This window comes from Vidua chalybeata, chromosome 1 (genome assembly GCF_026979565.1).
Source record: "Vidua chalybeata isolate OUT-0048 chromosome 1, bVidCha1 merged haplotype, whole genome shotgun sequence".
NCBI lineage: Eukaryota > Metazoa > Chordata > Aves > Passeriformes > Viduidae > Vidua > Vidua chalybeata.
Window position 1 is genome coordinate 67,502,780 of NC_071530.1, and position 18,537 is coordinate 67,521,316.

At 41.9% G+C, this 18,537-nt stretch overlaps 1 protein-coding gene across 3 annotated transcripts in view; it reads right to left on the reverse strand.

Annotated features, from left to right (window-relative positions):
• The window catches only part of RREB1 (ras responsive element binding protein 1), a 121,283-nt gene that overhangs the window by 43,297 nt on the left and 59,449 nt on the right, over positions 1–18,537 (reverse strand). For all 3 annotated transcript variants that reach the window (XM_053965025.1, XM_053965035.1, XM_053965046.1), the window contains 2 exons: positions 15,603–15,692; positions 14,111–14,274 (listed from right to left, as the gene is read on the reverse strand). In XM_053965025.1, the coding sequence (XP_053821000.1) occupies positions 14,111–14,274; positions 15,603–15,692 (254 nt within the window). The remainder of the gene's footprint in view (positions 1–14,110; positions 14,275–15,602; positions 15,693–18,537) is intronic.

Here is an 18,537-nt window from a genome sequence, read left to right on the forward strand (position 1 = left end):
TTAGGGAGGACTCATTTGCATTAAGTGCTAGCTAGCCTTGATTAACCTCTCAAAGAAAGTGGTGGAATTCTATGTAAAATTAGACCAGAGAAAGAACCAGAAAAATTTGCAAAAAAAAAAAAAATATAAAATGAAAAGAGGAAACTAAGTATTTTCCAAACATGGTCTGATCCACCTCTGAACTAAACTCTTAATGTTTAAGAACTGCTATGCAAAAAACCTGAAATACCTTGCTATATACTATGCTTTATGCAGCACAGCTGTATGATAAAAAGCTCTCCTGATAATCTCTTCCCTCCCCCCCCCCCAAAGAATTCCACAGGTGAGCCAAGAGGATCCAATTGTGCTAGGACTGTGCCAGTCAGCCCTCCCAACAAAATCACATTTTTTCAAGTTCTTGACTGCCTTTCATTCCATCCTCCTACTGAGGATCACCTTCCACTTCCCCTCTTCTGCCACAACTTTCCTCTCCCCCTCTCAGGGTCACATGAGCAGATGAGCAGGATGACTAAGATGATAGTGCACAAGAATTCCCCTGGCTTCTTTTTTTTTTTTTTTTTTAAGACAAATGAGCAGAAAAAGTTTCCAGCCCCACACTGTAATGCAGAGCATGATTTCAGGAGGGTGACTATTCCACTAGAACAGTAGCAAGTGAATGTTTTGCTACTTTACATTGAAGAAGAGACTTCTGTAGTAATAGGCAAATGCAGAACTCAAGTGTCTTTTTCTCTTGTGGATGGTGTTGGAACAGTGTCTGTGAGAGGTGACTCATGGGGAGGGCAGGTGAGCATGTGTCCTGCTGAAGGGGCATGCAGGTACTGCTGGTCACATTCTAGTCTTTACCAGATCTCCAAAAAAGGGCTCATGTATTTTCATAATGCCAAGGGGATTTGCATATTGATCATATAAGCTTTCTGGAGGTCTCAAAACAGGGCAGCCTACAGCTTCAATGCCAAAACCAGAACGTGGGCAGGTTTTGACTGGCTGGCTCAAGGCTAGAATAAGCAGCAAAAGCATTCTGAAGGAGGCAAATGCAAGATGCAGCTGCTTTTGGCTCTGGGTCCCACTGAATTATGAACAAAACCAGGAGCTTCTGCTTTGCATGCAGATAACCTGATCAGCACCACTTTGGCTCTTGGATAGAAATCATCCCTCAGCATGCGTGGGAATCCCTCACCTCTTAATTCTGGGGAGATAAAAGTACACTCTAGCTGCACCTTGAGTTTCCACGCTTCCTGATATACTTTAGGTCCCAAAGTAAAAAGGCCTGTCTGGCTTGGAGGCCCGGCCTAAAGGAAGGTATGGAACAAAAAGGTGCACTTGCAGCCCCTGAGCAGGGTTCAGGGTTAAGCCTCTCCCTTAGAACTGTGGCAACACAAGCACTGCTGGCTTTCAGTCAAGAGAGGTTTATGCCAGGTAGGTCTGATTAGAAGGAGCAGCATGTCCAGAGGGGGAGCAGCAAGCAATTTCACTGAGGCCTGGTTGGGAAAGTCCCAGCATCTAAATCAAGATTAATTATTGAGCACAGAATCCAGTGTATGTATAAACACCCTCCTCCTCCCTCAAGTCTGTGGAAACCCGGTGGGGAGGCCAATGAATCTGGGCATTATCAGTCCAGAGAGATCATCTGACAGTATCAAGTTCAGGTTCGGGCTTCATATCCCACATATTATTATAAGTTTCTCCACTTTACCACTAGATGTACCCTATACTCTACTGTATTGCACATGATTATTCCTCATTTATCCCTCGTGATTTCTAGACAGTTTGGTATCAAAACCAAATGGAAAATCCTTATACATCTGATGCTTATCTGAAGACACATCCAATCATTCAAATCAAAGACAAAGAATAAAAATCAGTGCTTTCCATCCTTCACCAGATTTACATACATTTGTTTTTCCCCTTACAACAAAAAGAATTACTCAAGTTCTCAAGCTGGTCTGGGAAGGACTGAGCTGGTCAGTACAATTCTGCTGATTCAATTGCTTTTTGTCTTTCACTGTTTTGTGTTTCGAGATCTTTCACTTACACTGCTCCCCCCAAATAACAGTAAACAAACTCCAAAGAATCATAAAACCCCTTTTCAATACTTTAAAAAAAAAGTCTATCCTTCAGAACATGACCAAACATCTCTGTTTAGAAAAAAATACTCTGTTTTGTTAAAGCTTCAACTTAGTGACATGGTATCAGAACAAACAGGAGTGCACGATGCATCCAAGAGAATGAAATTTGGACCATGATGTAGTTCATGCTCCATGAAATGGAAAATGTCTCAAAGTAAGAGAAGACAGGCTTTAAAATTACACTCCTTTCAGATATTTTAATGTGACATAATCTTTGTCACTGTTTTTGTTGCATTCTTCTTAAAAAATGATACTTTAGCCCAAGTTGCCTGGAAATGTAGGAAAACACAGAGAACTTCTCTTCAAAGCTCCTGCCATTTGATACCTACAGGAAGTAAATCCTAAACAAAGAGAAAGTGAAGCAGTAGTATTTTTAGGAACAATCATTTAATACCCTGCTGCTAAGTCCCTCCTTAAGAGTCTCATGAATATGACTGAAACTTAAGTCAAAAGTGCAGTAACATTATGCCCTTGGGTTAAAAAGTTTAGTCAGTTGTTTGTTTGTTAAAACATGTAGAGAATCTGTATTGACAATGTATTTCCAGTGTTAATTACCAACATCACCCACTTAAGAGAGCAACCTACTCAGCCTTTGCCAGTTGTAATCACAGGAACCAAAAAGATGCAGGTAATTTTGCAAATCAGACATGAACTGTACTAGGACAAGTTTCTGTTTGTCTTCTCTTTTTGGCTTAATACTTGTATCCTCAAAAAAACCCAAAAATGGCCCAGAAAGCCCTCAGACATGCACACATACTTCACAGCAAGTCATGAGACAAATACCAAAATCCCAATCACATGGGAAAGTCCCTCTTACAACTGCGGAGCAATTTCAAAACAAATTCTAAGCGCCCCCATATACTCTAGTGGTAACCAGTGCTGAACCCTAGCATGGGACAAACCAAAGGAAACTGAGCAGCAGGAGGCCTCTATGGCTACGCTGGTAGGAAAGTCATGGCAGTGCATGCAGGGAAAGGGTAGGGTGGGGCAAACAGGTCCCAGGAAGGATGAGATTGGGATGTCCTGACTCATTTCTGCCACACGTCTGTAAGGAGGCCCAGCAGGAGATCCCCCTGCTAGCACACCCCATGACAGCCAGGCAGTGCCATCCTGCTGGCATGGCAGCACACCTCATCATCCTCATGGAGTCTCCAGCGCTTGTTCGCGCTGTTCACCAAGGCTAACGTGGCCCTGGGGAGCCTCTCCACGCAGCAGCGTGCGGCGGCATGCAGGTGTATGTGCCCCTTCGGTGCCACACAGGTGGCAGACAGACATGGCCTCAGCATCCTCTCCAGCTCATAGCGGGTGCTGCATCACCTGGCTCCCAGCGCAGTGAGATGCTCCCAGCAGAAGGAATCACTGAGATGACAGAAGTGCCATTATTCAGATCCACCAAGGCTGGCTGGGTGTGCTAAGGCTGAAAAAGCCATGGGTGATTAAATTTTAAATTTGAACGAGAGATTTCAAATCTCTTTTCAGTGCTACCAGGACAGTCTGCAAAGTTAGCCAGTGCCACACAGCTGCCAATACATGATACCTAAGGATATATGATACACACACATGCACACAGAGCATTCTATATTTTTATCCTAGAGAAAAAATTTGCTTTGCTGTGAATAAGGGCAAGTTGTAAGCATGAGAGGAAAGATAGTGATCTAAAATCAAAAGGGGGGGGGGTACCACTTCTGAATAATTATTCTGTATTCACATTTAAGCAACTAGTTGCTACACAGAATCAGCAAGTTCAAACAGGCTGAAATTGATACAACTGCATTCCCAGCTTGGCTCAAAATTACTCGTATTCCCTAACAGCGACGTTGTCAGAACACCTCAAATGAAAAAAAGGGAGACAAATATTTGCCTGATGATGCTGTGACAGGGAAGTGATTCAAACCATGCCTCCAAAGCAAAGCTTCCCAGAGGACTGCAGAAGAAAGCAGTTTCCATCAACCCTGGCATAAAGGAGGGCAAAAGAGGAGGAAATGCAGTGTGAGCTTCCCAGTACCACTTCACCAAGCTGTCACACACAGTTTACATTATGTTCAGAGCAGACCTAAATTAACAATGCCAAGTACTGCAAGGAGACTTCCAAGCTGTAAGAAACTTTTTTACTGGGACAAAATCCTCCTTTATTAAACAAGATCCTTCTCAGACCACCATACTTCCTTAAGCTTAGCGAAAAAAGGATTAACAACAGTAAAATTAAGCAGAAGTAATATTTTTTAAATGTACAAAAAATCTGGCCTGGGCCATTTCTTCAATCTTTTTGGAGATGTGTGGTTTTCAGGCATATCCTTTAGATACAAGACTATATAACTTTATTTGGTTACTTCACTGCTGATTTTTCAGGAAACTTTATGTTTAAAGAAAACAGGTGTTATTAGGAGGTAAGGATAATTAAGGCCATTTTAAATTTTAGTAACAGGGGAAAATGGAGAGAGAAGGAAAGAGAAAATCAGAGAAAGTATGTCACAACAGGGAAAAGATTTAGCCTGAAGAGCAAACACAGTCTAAGAAGTCCTAGGTATGTCCTGCCTCCCCTCCAGAACCACACCCCTTTCTTAACCGAGCAAACATAAGCCTTGGCTACTTCCCAGAAGCAAGCAAAGCCCTCTTGCTGTTGGTTCCCTCTCACACTCCACTGTTGAGCAATCCTGATGGCACAGCACAGAACAACTTGCTGCGTCACACAGCTCAAGAAGGAAAACACAGACGGCCAGGGACGCTGTGCAGATGGAGCAGGGTATCTCTCCCCGACACACACACACACAAACGCACACACAACAGACGCACGGATGCAAGGAAGCTGCGTGAGATAAGGGAAGCCCATCTTCCTTAAAAGCAGGGTCTCCACATGACCCCGGTATCAGCAGTCACCAAGTATCTTAAGGGGCAACGAAGTAAAAGGTTATCACTGCACACACACAAACTGCAAACTTCCCAGCGCTGAGGATGGCATCCTAGCAAAAGCAGTTTCACGTGCTCAGCCCATTTCCTCTCCTGTTCCTGAACATGTGGTCCTCCTTCCTTAGAGCGTTCCCTTGCTTGAGGAGAGAAGCACTAGGAAGAAGTTTCACATCTTGTTACGTGTCTGTTAAGTCAAACTGGAAACAAAAGTCCCTGTATGACCTGTGCTACTTTACAGGAGTTTGAGAACTTTAGTTCTCAAGTCGAGTTCATACAAGTCCATGAACAATTGACTCCTTACTCTCTCTCCCCACTGACTGAAACTGTCAAAAAAGCTACCACTGAAGTGTCTTAGTGTAAAAAATGAGCCACACAGAGGATGGACACCTTCTCTGTTTCAAGATATCCTTCCACATGAGTCTGCACTGGAAAGATGACTCTGAGGATTTAAAAAAAAAAAATCACTTAAGAGTGTTTAGCAAACTTCAGCTAAGGGACCAGCCTGAAAAACTCGGCATACCTCTAGATACCCTCAAGAAACAGAAAGCAGTATTTGCATATTGTGTGCTATTCAGTAGTTGTATAATGGCACTACTACTTTAAAAACTGTGTCTTTGCCTAAGCTGGCAAAGTTACTTTAAAAACTGTGTCTTTGCCTAAGCTGTGTACATCGTGCATATGAGCATCATAGCTCAACCACCCAAGTGAAAGGATCTGGCTAAGTCCAAATGACAAGCTTCCCATTGCTTTTTTAATTATTTTTTTTTAACAGCTACAGAAGCTTCCTCCAATGCTGTCAATCTACTGTTATGAAATAGCCTATTTTTAAAAGAGAGGAGGAAAGAAAGAAGAAAAAACTCGCTGACCCTGAGAGGGGGTATGTTCTGCCGTTTGCTAGTTCCAGCATGCTGAACTAGAACAGGTTGAGCAGGTTAGATACTGGGGGGAAAAAACGTAAAGCTGGAAGACATACATTAAAGGTGGAATGACAGAAACCACAAATGCAGTTTGTGATAGACTTTTTCCTCATTCTCATGGGTACTTTGCCCAGGAATCTTTTCGGGGGATAGGAGGACAGGGAATACATGTTCATAAGGAAAGTGATGCAAGTATTTCTGATATGCATGCACAACAGGCTGAACAAAGATGACCTTAACACACAAACTCTCTCAGCAAACTTTCTCACCACCAGCATTTTCTACACAGAATCAGGCAACTGAAGTACAAGCTACAAGACAAACCATGAACCGAAAAGCGAACAAAATAACACGTTATTTGTTAACCATGAGAGCTAACATGTCCACAAGAATCACATGTCAGGTTTATGGCAGAGGACTAAAAGCACCTCAACTCCTCACAAAGATCATCTGGATTTTCTAGTGCTTGCTAAGTTAAGGCTTGTATTTATTTTGTAGCTCTTCAAGGTGAGAAGGGGAGGAAACATCCCTGAGAATACTAGACCTTCAGAGGAGGTGATATTCCTGAAAGGGTACTTATGTGGAAAGATCAAGGTCTTGCACTGCCATGTGCTCTAAGACTAGAGTCTAATCTGTCAAGTGGCTTGTGCTTATTTGAACTGTGACATGGGTAACAAAGCAGCACTAAGCTATGCTCAATACGCTCTGTTATATGTGAGATTCATGTTACTGCCCATGAGGAGGGCAGCATTACCCTGCCATGTCAGACCACCTTCTCCTCGACACAAATCACACCAGAAACCTAAACTCATTAAGACTGTCCCCTTTTTTTGCCTTGCAGAAAACCAAAACACAAGAACCCACAGCCTTACAATGCACAAGATTAGGCTTGTGCAAAGGCACACACAGAGAAAGGCAACACACAGAGAAAATCTAGGACTGAAAAGCACACTGAAGTCTTATGTTTAGGTACTGAGGAGCTCTGGAGATGCCAGTATAATGTTCCTCATTGTGTACGCTTAGGTTCTCAAGAACAATGGAGCTAATTAAGGTCTGCGTATAAATCTTAACTCTGCACTTCCTTGCTTCGCTTGATTCTAATCAGATCTCAGCATTCATGTTTTTGTGTTAACTTCCTTTGCTGTTCTTTAACGATAACTGAAGGGGGATACTGTCCAAGCCTACAAGCAGCATGTAATACTTCTGAAATCATGGCATCTCCTTTCAGCTCTGAGGACTCACAGAGGTTCTGTGGCACAGGAGGTCATCCAGAGTCTTTTACTGCTGAAGATACTGGTGGAGGGTTTTTTTTGAGCACCCTATTTGTGAGGCATGTTAATTAAATAGTAGTTTATATATAGTCTTTCCAGAAGTAAATCTACTCAGCAACAGTGTGACAGACAAAAGTTTCTTCCTGGAACAATTAAAAACACTGTACACTTCTAATTTGAATCAAAGACACACAGAAACAGACTCTTCTCTTACTGCTATATTGTTGTTGAAAAGGCTTTCTTTCTCTCTTTCTAATTTAACCTTCTTCAAAACATGGGGGTCTCAGCAGAGTACCAAAAACATATTCTGGGTATTATCTGCTGACAGGAGAGGCCAAAAACCTTCCCTCCACCTGTTTCTCCATCCTTATTTACAAAACGTACTAACAAAAAATGTAACAAACATTCTTTACTGCAAAGAACACCAAACCACCTATCACATCTCACCTGCATCCCACAACTACAGTCCTCAGTTGCTAGAACCAGAAGTTAGTCCTCTAGTGTTCATTATCCCTGCTGAAGAATTAGAGCACTTACATTTGCTGAAGCTTGTCTTTCACTAGCATGCTGACAGTGGTTAAATCATCCCCCCACATATAAGGAATGGATTTAAAAGCCTGTAGTACGGCCTGGTTCTTAATAATTAAGAGCACTGCTTACCCATTACTACACTGAAATAAAAGCTCCTTAGGAGATGACCAAAGAGACATTTCAATTGTGCAAGACAATGAGAGACAGCCTTTTCACATGTGAGAAGTGTCAATCATTTTCTGTGTGGTGAGCTCCTCGGCTATTTGTTTTTAGCCTCAAGATCTCATACATTTGCTTTTTCAAAGCTACACCAAATTTCCACTTGCAAACCATGTTGTAATAAGGCAGTTCCTCTCCTCTTCTGGGAAAGAAAAAAGGTCTTCATCACATTTGGCTATGTTCTGACTCCAAAACTTTCATCTTAAGCAAATGCCAGCCTGCACGTGCTGGACTACAGAGATCCTATTTGTACGTGAAGGCTGGGCATTGTTACTGCACTGCACCCCACAAAGCACACACAACGTACTGGAAGCAGGCCAATGCCATAAATAACATGGGAGCGATTCACAGGTGGAATGCAAGAGAGGATGGATTCAGCCAGATCTTGAGGACACTCTGCCTATTGGACATTTGCAGAGTCACAGGTGGCCTGTGTACATACCTGCCCATGACACACAGACTCTTGTTAAAGGGAGCAGGGAAACCTTTGAAGTGTATGCATCCCAACCCCTATGCCTGTATCAGGATCCAACACTCATTTTCTGAGCAGTGCATTGCAATCTTCCAGACTTGCATGCTCTTCATATGCCAGCAAAGATGGCTGGTTAAAATGTCAAAATTCAGAGATTACCCTCCAGCATGTGCATTTTCCGTCCTTCTCAAGAAACTCAGTCAGCAACACACAGGTGCACACATGAAGTGTTGTTTCAGAAAGACTTGAACATCAGAGTATTACCACACCTTGATTAAAAAGACAGCTGTTTATCTCTCCACAGTGTATTAAAATCAGAAGTTTGGGAAAACTATCTAGTACTGAAAATAAGAATGAGAAATGAAAGTGCCTTCTTAATTAAAAGAAGAAATACCTTCTTTGATAGGACCCTTTGTAAGAATGCTTCAAAGCATAGCTTCTGCAATCCAGATCTTCCAATCTGAGTTTCAAAGACTTCTGCATGTGGTTGTTGCATGTGGTGTTTCACATGTGCCAAAAAAAAAAAAAAAAAAATCCCCCAACTTTGAGACCTGCTCCTGATATGGTACATAAACAGCCCACAAGTACCTAAGCAGGATGTAAATAAAAAGCCATTCTGAATAATTTTGTCACGTATGGGGCAAGGAATGAAAGAAGAGAAAGAAGGTAGATACTTTCTGCGTTTTAGTTTCAAATGAAACACTTCAGTTAGCTTGCATTACTGGACTTATATGGACAGTCTGGAGAAAACCAGCCATGGACAATGCTCCTTCATTTACCAAACTGGGAAGCTGTGGCTGAAACACATGCGTTATCCCTTTACTCTTTTCAGATTTGCCACAGAGCCTTTAATAGCTTCCCACTGGAAACTGGCAGGAAGGTCATTTCTCACCTCCCTTTTGGCATTTATACCCCATTAACATTTTCTACTTGCATGGAGAGCATGTCTTTGGCAGGGAGGAAAATGTGACTTTAAAGTGATAGGCACGGACTACCCTTAGTCACAGAAATGGAAAAAGAACTGCTGGCAAAGTATCCTACCCCCAAAGGAAACACTTTTGGAGCAAGTGGAGGCATCGCCCTTCCCACCGAAGGCTGATGCACGTTCTATTTGAATGCAGCACAGCAAGTCAAGGAGAACTTTTTCTCCACCTCAAGGTCCCTTCCTAATGCTCACAAACCACCACTACAACCACAGCAGCACCCTAACTCCTCTGTCTGCATTTTGGGGAAAGGTAGTGGTAGAGATAGAGTAAGATACTTGAAACGTCCTATTTAGTGTCAGAGTCCAGACCCAAAAGGTCTCCTCAGAGTTGGCATATTCACAGAAAAACTCCCTAGGGAGTTACTATGACAGCACAGATGAAAACCTTTGGAAAGTCTTTAGTAGTTACGATCTTCTGAGTGGAGACAGTACACTGGAAATCCCCAACTCTTACACAGCTACAGAAATTTTTCATACACCCCTGTCCCCTCCATATAGTTTATGTTCCTGATGGAGATATGAGTATTCAACTTTAATTCACTGTGACTGAGAAAAAGCCACAGGGTCTGTCTCTCTAGCAAAGAAGGGTGAGGATAAGGCATATCCTAAATTGCAGATTTTCTTATGTACTGATCATCACAGTGCCAGTTACAGGAATGTTGAATTCAAAACTACAGTGATTTAACCCTTTCCTTTAACTTTCTTAAAAAGCCCCAAGAAAACAATGCTCCCAAATCTCTAATCAGCTCCTGATTCTAGAAGGCTTGCTATTTCCAAGAAGACTTGCTCTTTCCAATAGTGGTCAAAAACAAAACTCTAAAAAACTCAGCATCATCTTCAGGTCTTCTCCAGAGCAATTCTTGATGCTGATACCAGGCACTAACAGATCTTCCAGTTGTTGTATCAGATTGCACCAACCCTCCAAAACAGTAGGAGCAGCACTGATATAGCAGCAGACAGTCTGACAGCACATCAGGAAGAATGAGAAAATCAGGTTTTTTGCTCTGGACATTGAGCATTCTCCAGAGACCTTTGCTCTCTCCAAATGTGACTATCCCCACAGAAGGCTCAGGTCACTCCTGAACAGCCTGGCATCCTGTAAGAGAGTTTTCTGAGATACCCTGGGCTCAAAGTTCCCTGTTGAATATCCTGGCCAAGAGTCACACTGGTCAGAAAAGGGAGCAGGTTTTAACCTCTTTTTCTTACTAGTATTGCACAAGAGAACCTTCCCACTCCACCCCAGTCTGCCGTGCCCATTCAACTTAACTTGTTGATGAGGAGCCAAGGAGCACAACAAAATGAAATTGGGACTTCATGTGAGAGGCTATGACTCATTTACAAATGAGGCGTTGCATGTATTGTGGGAGTCAGGAAGGCCAGCATCGATTTCACAAGTGAAGAGTACATGCAACACCCCAGCACAGCTACAGTAACTCAAGGAATAGATGTGCAGGAAACAGCACACAGTGAGTTCTCACTCACTTCACAAAAAGGTCATCTGTTGCACAGTAGTTTTACTGTAATGCAAAAGAGCATCAAGTAAGAGCTCTGGAGTTTTTTTCTCCCTTGGTAAAGTAAAGGTGGTGAAAGAATACTTTTGATGGAGATGGTCGGCACTTGAGAGTGTAACAGCATTGGTAATAATTTTCTAACCCAAAAAAGCAACCAAAACTTGTTCCCTTCCCTCCTCTACTCAGCTGAATGCCTAATGATGTGGCTGCTTTGAGGCTGAAAGACAGATCAGAAATTTCATTCTGTGATGGAACAGCAGTAAGTACTCCCATGGCACAGTATTTCCCTGGACAAAACCATTCCATTGAACTTTTTCCCCTAAAAGGTCTTTTAAAAGTCTGGATTTAAAAATAGTATAGACAGCTAAATAAGAGTCAGAACATGGCAGGGGGGAAAAGAGAAGAGAGGATGTACATGGCATAAGCCTACACATTTTTCCTACCATTCTGATACCAGCAGACCAACTTCTCTCTTGCTCCTCTCCTGTAAACTAAGCATATTTGGCGTAAGTGCAGTAAATCCTGGGAAGCTCCTGCAGGATCTTCACAAGTTACACTGATGCTTTACCAGCACATCACAAGTTTCTGCTGAAGCTGTAACTCCTCTCTCTGACTCCATGTTGTGCAATGGTCCAGGGATACCACCCTGCTGGCTACCAGGGGCACATGAGAAATTTTTTTTTGTTGTTGTTTTGCTGGTTTGGACATACGTCTGTCACTACTTAGATACATTAGCACAAAAATAGAGAACAATAAAACAGCTGCACATAAAAGAGGAGAAAGATGGACTTGTAGTATCATCTAGCTGGTACAGAAGAACAGACATGGCACCATCACAGACATGGCCTGCAGGAGTTAGACATGAGGCGGGACCTGGCAAACAGGTCCTTGCTCCGGAATCCTGAGGCAGAAGCAGTTTTGAATGAGATGGGAGATGCATTCAGCCATAGCACTGACAGTCCATTGGACATGATGCTAGAGCTAAGTTTGAGATGCCTGAAAAAGAAATTTCCTTCACACCAGCTTAGACCAGAAATACCTGTTTCAGAAGGAGGTACTGGTGGGTAAAATGAACGTCTTTGTTGCGAGTATGTCATAGCACCAGATAAAAAAATTGATTTCACTTCATATTTATCCTCATCTGCCTACTTGCACATTCATGCCTTCCTTTAGCAACAAGATCCAGTATTACAGTCAGTTATAGCAACAAGAAAAGGTTATTCATTGAAAAAGACCAGAAGGCACAGTCTGCCAACCACAACTCTCCTTTAGCAGAACCAGCCTGTTTCAGTGTGCTCAGGATTTTGCTTGCCATGGGTCTGGGGTCACACGTTGCAGAGATACCAAGCTTGGGAACAGCCTTCTGCTGCTGCAAGGCAGCCCTGCACAAGAAGGAGCTTAACAGAACTGACAGGCATCTATCAGACAAAAAAACTTTTAATATCAAGAGTTTCCTTGCATGAACTTAGGTCCTTCTTGGTGCAGTCAGTAAATACAGCACTCTATCCTGGTAACTTCAGGCATCATCTTGTTAAGAGAAAAAATTAAAACCAAACTATCTTCTCATCAGAAGGTACTGATCTCTACTTCTTTTGGGCAAGTCACTGAGTCTGGCAATTCTGGCTATAAATTAGCTACAAAAGCATGCTAAGAATTTCTACACGGGGAAAGCTGTGTAAGCAAAGGTGACTACATCAATCTCTTACAGGCCTGGAGTCAAGTTTCAGGGGAAGCCTCCATTTACTGCTTCTAGGAGAGCGTAAGAGATGCCCAGTGAGCAAAAACTCAAATAAACCACACAAGCAGATCTTCAGCAAGCCACCCAGACACAAGTGACTGACCATCCCAGAGTTCCACCACTGGAAGTCACCCTTGGATACTGACAGTGGCATCAGTTGCAACTCAGCAGTGGCCCTGCCTTCCACACGTCACACAGAGTAATGACCCGACCTGGCAAACATGGCTCACAACACCTCTGGTCAGATGAGTCAGATGTGTGATTTATTCAGTGCCCAAGGCCAGTATCTCTGTGTTCTTCCCTTCTCATTTTTTTATCTATCTTGCTAACTCTCCCCAGTTCCAATCAATTGTAAGTTAAATAAATATAGAATCACAAAACTGCATTCCCTCTCTTTTCATCCAAGTGTTTAACAGGAACAAAATGATACAGAAAAGGTAATGATGCAAGTAGATGTTGCTCCCACTGTGCAGAACTATGTTATCTTTCCTACTGTTATCAAAATCACCCTTTCATTCTACCTATAGCACAGGTATAGGTATAATATTTTCCTGATTATTACTAACAATTTTCCTACTGCTTGGAAAATTGTTAGTAATAATCAGGGAAACAAGACTTCTTCCTTTCCACACAGAAACAGGCTGTAACTATCACTCCTGCCCTCTTGCTTGTAAGCAATATTCTTTATCCCCCACCTGTCTCACAGTTTCTTTGTAGGTTGTAAACTCTTTGATATGGGGACTAAAGCTATGTGGGAATCCATGAAGTTTTAATCAGTTCTGAGATGTTCCACCCATGCAAATAAATGAATAATGAATCAAGGGATGAGAGAGGGGAAGGAAAAACCCATGTGCTTTAACGTTTTGTTTCCCCCGTTGACAACTGTACATATTGCTACATCCCTACAAAGGAAACTACATTTGGAAACTTGGATTGCTGAGAATTTGCCAGATCTATAGTGCAATAAGTTGTCTATAGTGCAAACAAATATTGATGCATATATTTAAAAACAAGATAAATATACCAATGAGTCATCTTCATGATACCTAAGTACATAACACCAACAAAACTCTAGATGTTCTAATACAACCACTTGAATCCATGACTCTGAAGCTACGAAACTAGAAGCTTGGCTATATATTTTTAACCCCTAAGAAAAATCAATTTGTCATACTACTATTACTATTAAAAAAAAAAGCTATAACAATTCTTGATAATACTTAAAGAAAGCTAGATCTTTCTCAATTCTGATTTCCTCCCACTACTTAAGCATCCTAGTAGCTGTAGTGTGTGTTATGACACATTTGTAGTCACAGATACTCCACATTTCCTGCCCAAGTGTCTTTAGTCAGCTTGCTAGTCCCTCCAAGGAAACAAAACAGCCTCCTATGCTGTAAACCTTTCCAAACTCCTGGGACACGATCAGCACTCACCTGTGCATGTTTCCATTGGTGGTGAAGGACTGTCCACATACTGAACATTTATAAGGCCTTTCACCTGAGTGCACCAGCATGTGGCGATCAAGGGAGCTCGCTGAGCTCAGAGACTTTCCACAGATGCTGCAGGAATGGTCTGTCCCTCCAGTGTCAGTGTTATGCTGGAGAAAGCAATGATTTTTTTTTTCATTGAACACACCTTCTGAAGTGCCAGTAAAATATCAGCAAGAACCATAAACATCTTAAATTAAGCAGCTCTGAAGAGCTACTTGGCACAATACCTTATATGAGGGTGTGCCCTGTAGATACCTCTCCTCCCCAGCCCTCCCCCCTCAACTCCAGCCCCTCCTCCTCCCCCCTCAACTTTAACCCCTTAATGCACCAGCACAAGTAGCTGTTTCATACAGCCTGCAATGCAGCATTTCTGCTGGGTCTGCAGCAGAAGAGGATACAGAGGGACTCAGCAACAACTCATCAGACAAATGGTACCTTGGGATACCTTAAGCTGTGCAGTAGTTTGGGGTTGTGTGAGTGGTAAGGAAAGGGGATGGAATGATGAACTTCACAGCAAAAGACAGACACTTAAAAACAAATTCTCTTTAAAGATATTAATTTTAACCTTACTGCATAGTAAGACAACAAAACTAAACTGCTTCTGAGTGTACATGCAGACTTCTGTGGCCATAAAAATGCATTACAAGGTCAAGTTATGGCCATTAACTACTGTGCTATATGTACCACTCTTTCTTACTTGCATTCACAGACTTGAAAATCTCTTCATATACAAAAAAAAATCCCCCAAAAACATCAGGAGAGTAAAAAAAAATTAAGTAACTGTTACAGTACAAGAAGAAAAACTGAAGTAATAAGTATCTAATGAAGCCAGTCATCAACCACACCTTAGCATCCAAAGTAGAACCTTCTGCTAGAAAAAAGGGCAAACCTCCTTATTAAGTATGCATATATTTCAGGAGGAGCAAGAACAGGCCTGTAGCTGACAAAAAAGTGCATTGTCCAGTTAAAAAAAAAAGCCTCCCAAAACTGCTACATCGTGTGAAAGACTGAGAGACTCTTCTACACTTGAGTTGATTTAAAAATTGTGTCTTCCTGCTTTGTAATTTGCATGACCAGTAAAAAATCTGTACTCAAACAGGATAATAAAACAGGACTTAGGCCTCATGATGGAAGTGGTTTTCCGGATCCTTAAGATACCTTAAGCTATGCAGAACAGGACACACACCCTCATTTGAGCCACTGGGTGGGGGATGAAATGCCGGGCAAGGAAGGGAGGAAAATTACCCACCTGAGGGTTAGGTTTGTGGGGTGTGCTTTTTGAAGAAAATGCAAGGGAAGGCTAAAATAAAAGCAAAACAATGGAAGCATTCCATTGGCTTGCACATGGAACTGTTTTTCACCACTGTAAAATGCAACCTGGCAAATGAAACACTCTTAATAAAAGTAAGAAACCAAGAGCTGGTACTCTGCATACCTGACGAATGTGCATAGTTAGCTGGTGCTGTGTAGTGCAAATCTTTTCACACAGAGGACAGGTATAGGAAGACTTCTCTTCTTTTGTTTCCTGTGGACAAAAGAGGGCAAAACAATCAGAAGGAATATCAATGTAAAAGGACTAGAAAGCTGTCAGTAATGAGGGTAGAAAAACATAATCCACCCCAAGTACAAAAGGCCACTACTAAAAGAATAACTTGCATTTATACATTTACAATTGACAGATCCCTCAAGCAAGTTTCAGAAAGCTCTGAATTTATAAACAGGGGCCATTTCAACTATCACAGAAGTACAGCAGCTGTTTTAACAGCACACAGATAGTCAGCAGTAGCAATTTAGGACAGGAAGTGAAGGCAATTGCAAAGAGTTCAAACTGCCAGGAGGATTTTAGCTGACCAGAAAGTAATTCCTGGAACATCATCAGAATACATGGGCAAACATCATTATTCTTCCCAAAGATTTTTAATAGCACAAGTTGTCAGAACTTCAGATTTTCCCATCTTGATGGCAAAGCACTATCTTGGTGCCCTTTTGTAGGGGCTGCATGTTCTGCTCCATGGCTGACTCAGAAGGAAGAGTGGCATTTACTGAATCATCAGCACCATTTCCTTCAGCATCCTGTGTTTCTGCTGGAAGCATCCCATCCAGGCACACCAGCCAGGCCCCACCCTTCTGAAGCTCGCAAGATCTGATGAGATCATAGCAAGAAAGAGGTGACAATGCAGGAGTGTACGTGACTCCAAAAAAACCCATTATGAAACCCATCATTCTCCGCCCAGGTGAGAATCAGGAGTAACCATGGTCAAACCACGAGTACAATCAATGAAGCCAACCAGAGAGCTCAACCTAATTTAAGAATGCCCTTGAGACACTGAGCAAAGCCACCACTCCTCCAGCCAAGGATGAAATAGCACTCTTGCAGGAACCAAAGCTGTTTGCCTCAATTTGTCCACAAGGATGGCTACTGGATGATGTAAAGGGCATTTTCACAACCTCACCAGAAGCCAGGCATGGCTTATGCACTAGCGTCTGTATATTGAAAGGAAGATGATTTAGCACTCAAAATTAAACCTCAGTTTTCCATTAGAATGATGCACACCTCTAGTGACAAGACAGTACAAAAACCATCTCTGCATGACCAATGGGAAAGCATAATTTTTATGCCAAGTGACATTTTCTACTGAAATTCTCTTCAGCTGTCTTAAGAATCAATAGTAAAAGCTTGAAAACAAGCAAAAAGCAGAACCCATTCTCAGCAGTTCTTTAGCTACAAGCTGATGGGTATGAGTGTGTCTGTGCATTTCCTCTCTCCACACAATTCTCTTTCCCCCAGTGATATTCCAAAGTCATCAACTCAGAAGCAACCATTTCCAGGTTGTCAGACATAAGCATTCACAAAGAACATTGTGAATGACTAACCCAAGTCTCTGTAACAAATTTGATGGCACATTAGGACGGCAAGATGCTGACACAGAGTTAAAAAAAGTTCTTTTTTATGCCTCATTAAAGCAATATCCCCTCCTGCATGATTTGGAGAACCATGTTAGAGAGTACCTGTGTTACATTTTGTTTTCAAAAACAGGGCCATGATAATTTTGCAATAACTTCTGTGACCTGTAGACATGGATGAAGAGCTATTTTACCATTTGTTCTGAAGAAAACAAGTATTGAGACTTCGTTTCTAAAATTAAAGGATTAGGTTCTCCCACTGCTCCCCATTCTTTTGCTTGTATATGTTTTTCTAACTACATTTCAGCCTCTACATCCCAAAGGTAATCACTGCAGGCCATACATACAGGCCAAGGTCTAATGTATTAGCACTTGCAAAACGTTAGAAAGAAAGCAAGAAAAGCTGCCATTATGAAGTCTGAACACTCAAAGAAAATTAAAATGCATTATCTCAGTGTCCCTCCCCCATCTTTTATATACAAACATGTAATTCACAAACATTCATTCCATCCTACTTATACAACTTTAATTTTACTACATGCAACCATGGAGTGATGTTCAGCTTCAGCTCCAATTATACTGCACCCTGTTAAAAGCTGGCTCAAGACAGAACACAAACACACTGTGCCGTGAGGAAATTCCCTGCATATATGCTGACAGTTTAGATGATGTTTAATCCCCAGGCTATTTCTGCAAAATTATCAACCCACCACTGTTGCCCCCCTCCTCTTTAAACGAGTGCTGCAGTTCTACATGATGCACTTGATGATTTCAAAGCCTGCTTTCCAGACTTCCTTCTCTTCAAATTATCAAAATAACAGAAGATAGAGTAATTACTGGTTCACCTCGAAGCAAAGATGAGAAACACACTGTAGTTCAGCCAGAGCTGATTAGTATTGAATCTGGGGTTTATTATTAACTAAAACCCAAACTTTCTCCAGTGGTCAGACAGGCTACAAGCTGCATACCGTAACACAGCTCAAGCAAATCCGTTGACTAACCCAATCCAGACCAAAAAACATTAGCATCCCTACTGTAGGAGTACCCCTATTCACCAATTTAAAACACAGCATTCAGCTACCCCACCAGAGCCAAGTTGGTGAAAACACAGTTCTTGAACTGAAAGATAAAATTAGCAGCTCATTTGTCAGCTACTCTCCCTTTAGTAAGTCAATCTGGCACAACTGCTCTGCATTCAACTGATGGCAAATGCTTTTGCAGTTGTGCATTAAGTCTGTCTGTTTTTCTCCAGCTCAAAAAACACCTCTGTCACATTTTTTATTTTCGTCAAGAGCAAAGCAAATGAGAAGTTAAAATACATGCAGGTTGATGTGAGAATATGCTTTTTAGACTATGGGTAGATGGCAGCCAAGATAAAGTCAGCATTATAAAGAGAACCATAGACTTTGGGACAAGGGTTCAGGGCAAAATGTTTCACTGCCAACTCATGGGAAACAGCAGTCAGA